This window comes from Austrofundulus limnaeus, unplaced genomic scaffold (assembly GCF_001266775.1).
Source record: "Austrofundulus limnaeus strain Quisiro unplaced genomic scaffold, Austrofundulus_limnaeus-1.0 Scaffold270, whole genome shotgun sequence".
In the NCBI taxonomy this organism is placed as follows: domain Eukaryota; kingdom Metazoa; phylum Chordata; class Actinopteri; order Cyprinodontiformes; family Rivulidae; genus Austrofundulus; species Austrofundulus limnaeus.
In genome coordinates this window covers 634,894-637,049 of record NW_013952672.1, presented here as the reverse complement: position 1 = coordinate 637,049, position 2,156 = coordinate 634,894, and the positions used below count along the sequence as shown (strand labels likewise).

Below are 2,156 nucleotides of genomic sequence, written 5' to 3'. Positions count from 1 at the left end.
ACTTTACCTTACGCATTTCTGCCTCATTATGCAAATATGGTGGGCGGAGCTACTTGGGTCAGCTGCTCTCCTATTGGTCAACAGACAGGAAGGAGCAGGATCCATGTGCGGATCTACTGTACAGGCTGCTGCCTCAGTTTATATTAAAGCTTAAAGTTTAGTTTAAAACAAAGGCAAGGAGGAAAACACTTACCTGTGTCTTTTTTTAATTCAATTGGTGCATTTTAAGCATATTTATTTATTTATTGGCCCTTTTACAAATTTCTGCATTTATTTTTAATTGTCAGTTTTGGTCCTCCATACATCAAAAACTCTCCCCTAATGTCTTTAATTCATTCTTTTTTCCCCCCTTTCCATTTGTTCAAAGATTTATTCATTTATTTGTTATTTATCCTCAGTGGACGTTAAAAGTCTTTCTTTTAATCAAATCTTTTCAGATGGAGTAAAGCTGAAGGAGGCACAGCCAAGTGAGTAAACTCGCAGTTCGCTGCGTGTTTTGTGCCTTTTGTCACCGAGCGTCAGGCTGAAATGAAGCTTTCCGTGCGTGAATGCTCTCCCTCTGGCGTTTCAGGCTCTTCGGGTTTGTGGCGCGCCGGCAGGGCAGCACGACGGACAACGTCAGCCACATCTTCGCCGAGCTGGACCCGGACCAGCCGGCCAGCGCCATCGTCAACTTCGTCTCGAAGATCGTCGCCTCGCAGACGCGATGAGAAGCGTCGGCCACAAAAAGTAAAAATAAATAAATAAAACCAACCCTGGCGCTTTAAAAAAAAAAAGCTTTGGTTATTTTCTCTCCCTTTTTTTTTTTTTTTACCACAGAAACCTTTGATTTTCACCTTCTTTTTCTGCTCCGTCACATTTTCTGTGTGTTTGGAAGCTGAGTGCAACTTTTTATTTGGGTCGGGCTTCAGAACGGACCAGAGGAAGTGCAGGATGGGGRTGTGGCTGCATGCGATGATGGGGTGTGGGGGGTGGGGGTTTCATCCCCCTGGAAGGGTACCTAAAAAAAAAACAGGAAGAGGGATTGAGATTTGGGTGTTTAAATGTCAAGTCGTTGCTTTTTTTTAATGTTTTGTTTAAGAAGTCAAGTCGTCTGATCTACGGTTGGATTGTTTTTCTATCAGGCTTTCGACTGGTCAACCAAAGATTTTACAGAAGTAGTCGGGGGGGTGTATAGTGTGCCACTGTGGGAAGGTCAGAAGTATTCTTTTGTACAACAAATATTGCTGCTTATTTAAAAGAAATACTGTTAGAAATAGATTCTTCCTGTATGTACTGATACTGTAGGTCAATTCTGCACCGACAAGCAAAAAAAGTTGAGGTTTTGCAGCTGTAAATATTCTAAATAGCTTTTTTTTAGGTAGAACTGAACTTAGATAACTTTTGGTGCCTGACTTTGTTGCCTAAAAACTATTCAAAAAAAGAAGAAAAAAATATGCAAGTTGTTTAAATATGCAAAACAGCCAAACTTGGAAATAAGCTTAAGGACTGAAGCTAAAGAGCGGCTCGTCTGAACGTGTTGTTTCAGCTGTTTGGCTGTGGGATTGTCAGTAAGAGTTACTGTTTGAGTCRTTGCATCCAATCAGAGAGAAGGGCTCTTTACTTCACTGAAGGGCCGACATCATCATTTAACCAAAACCGCCCCCCCTCGCCCTGCCCTAATGTAAGCTATACGTACATACAGTAGATATACAAAGAAATATATATAAACTTCCAGACAGTGATCTAAAATATTTATTTTTGTTTGCTTTGTTGCTCCATTTTATCTTGTATACATGTATTATAAAGTATACATCAAGCGAGAGGAAAGCTTTTATTTTAGCTGAAAGTGTTTTACATGAAAAAGGTGTAAAGTGTGTGCATTTAAGTGTATCACTGTTGTTTTTTTAAGTGTTCATATTTTCTTAAAGTCTGCTTTTAAGAGGGGAATTATTTTATAAGGAAGAATGTCCCAATTAGAGTTTTTTTTTTCTTTTAAAGTGACATCGAACACATTTTCTTTTATAAAACTGTCACAATTAGCACTTAAATGTTGAAAGTATTATCAGTGTGTTTCTTTTTTTTAATTTTTATTTTTTCAAAAGAGAGAATATTGTGTGTAAAAGCAGCATTACTGGTTCCTGTATTTGCTCACATCGCCTCAGATTTGGTCAAAA

General features: G+C 38.7%; 1 protein-coding gene across 11 annotated transcripts in view; it reads left to right on the top strand.

The window, feature by feature from the left end:
- Nucleotides 1-2,009, top strand: part of tns1b (tensin 1b) — a 90,174-nt gene extending 88,165 nt beyond the window's left edge. For all 11 annotated transcript variants that reach the window (XM_014020873.1, XM_014020877.1, XM_014020871.1 and 8 more), the window contains 2 exons: nucleotides 438-467; nucleotides 572-2,009. In XM_014020873.1, coding sequence (XP_013876327.1) covers nucleotides 438-467; nucleotides 572-710 — 169 coding nt within the window. In that variant the 3' untranslated portion in view covers nucleotides 711-2,009. The remainder of the gene's footprint in view (nucleotides 1-437; nucleotides 468-571) is intronic.
- The last annotated feature ends 147 nt before the right edge of the window (nucleotides 2,010-2,156 follow it).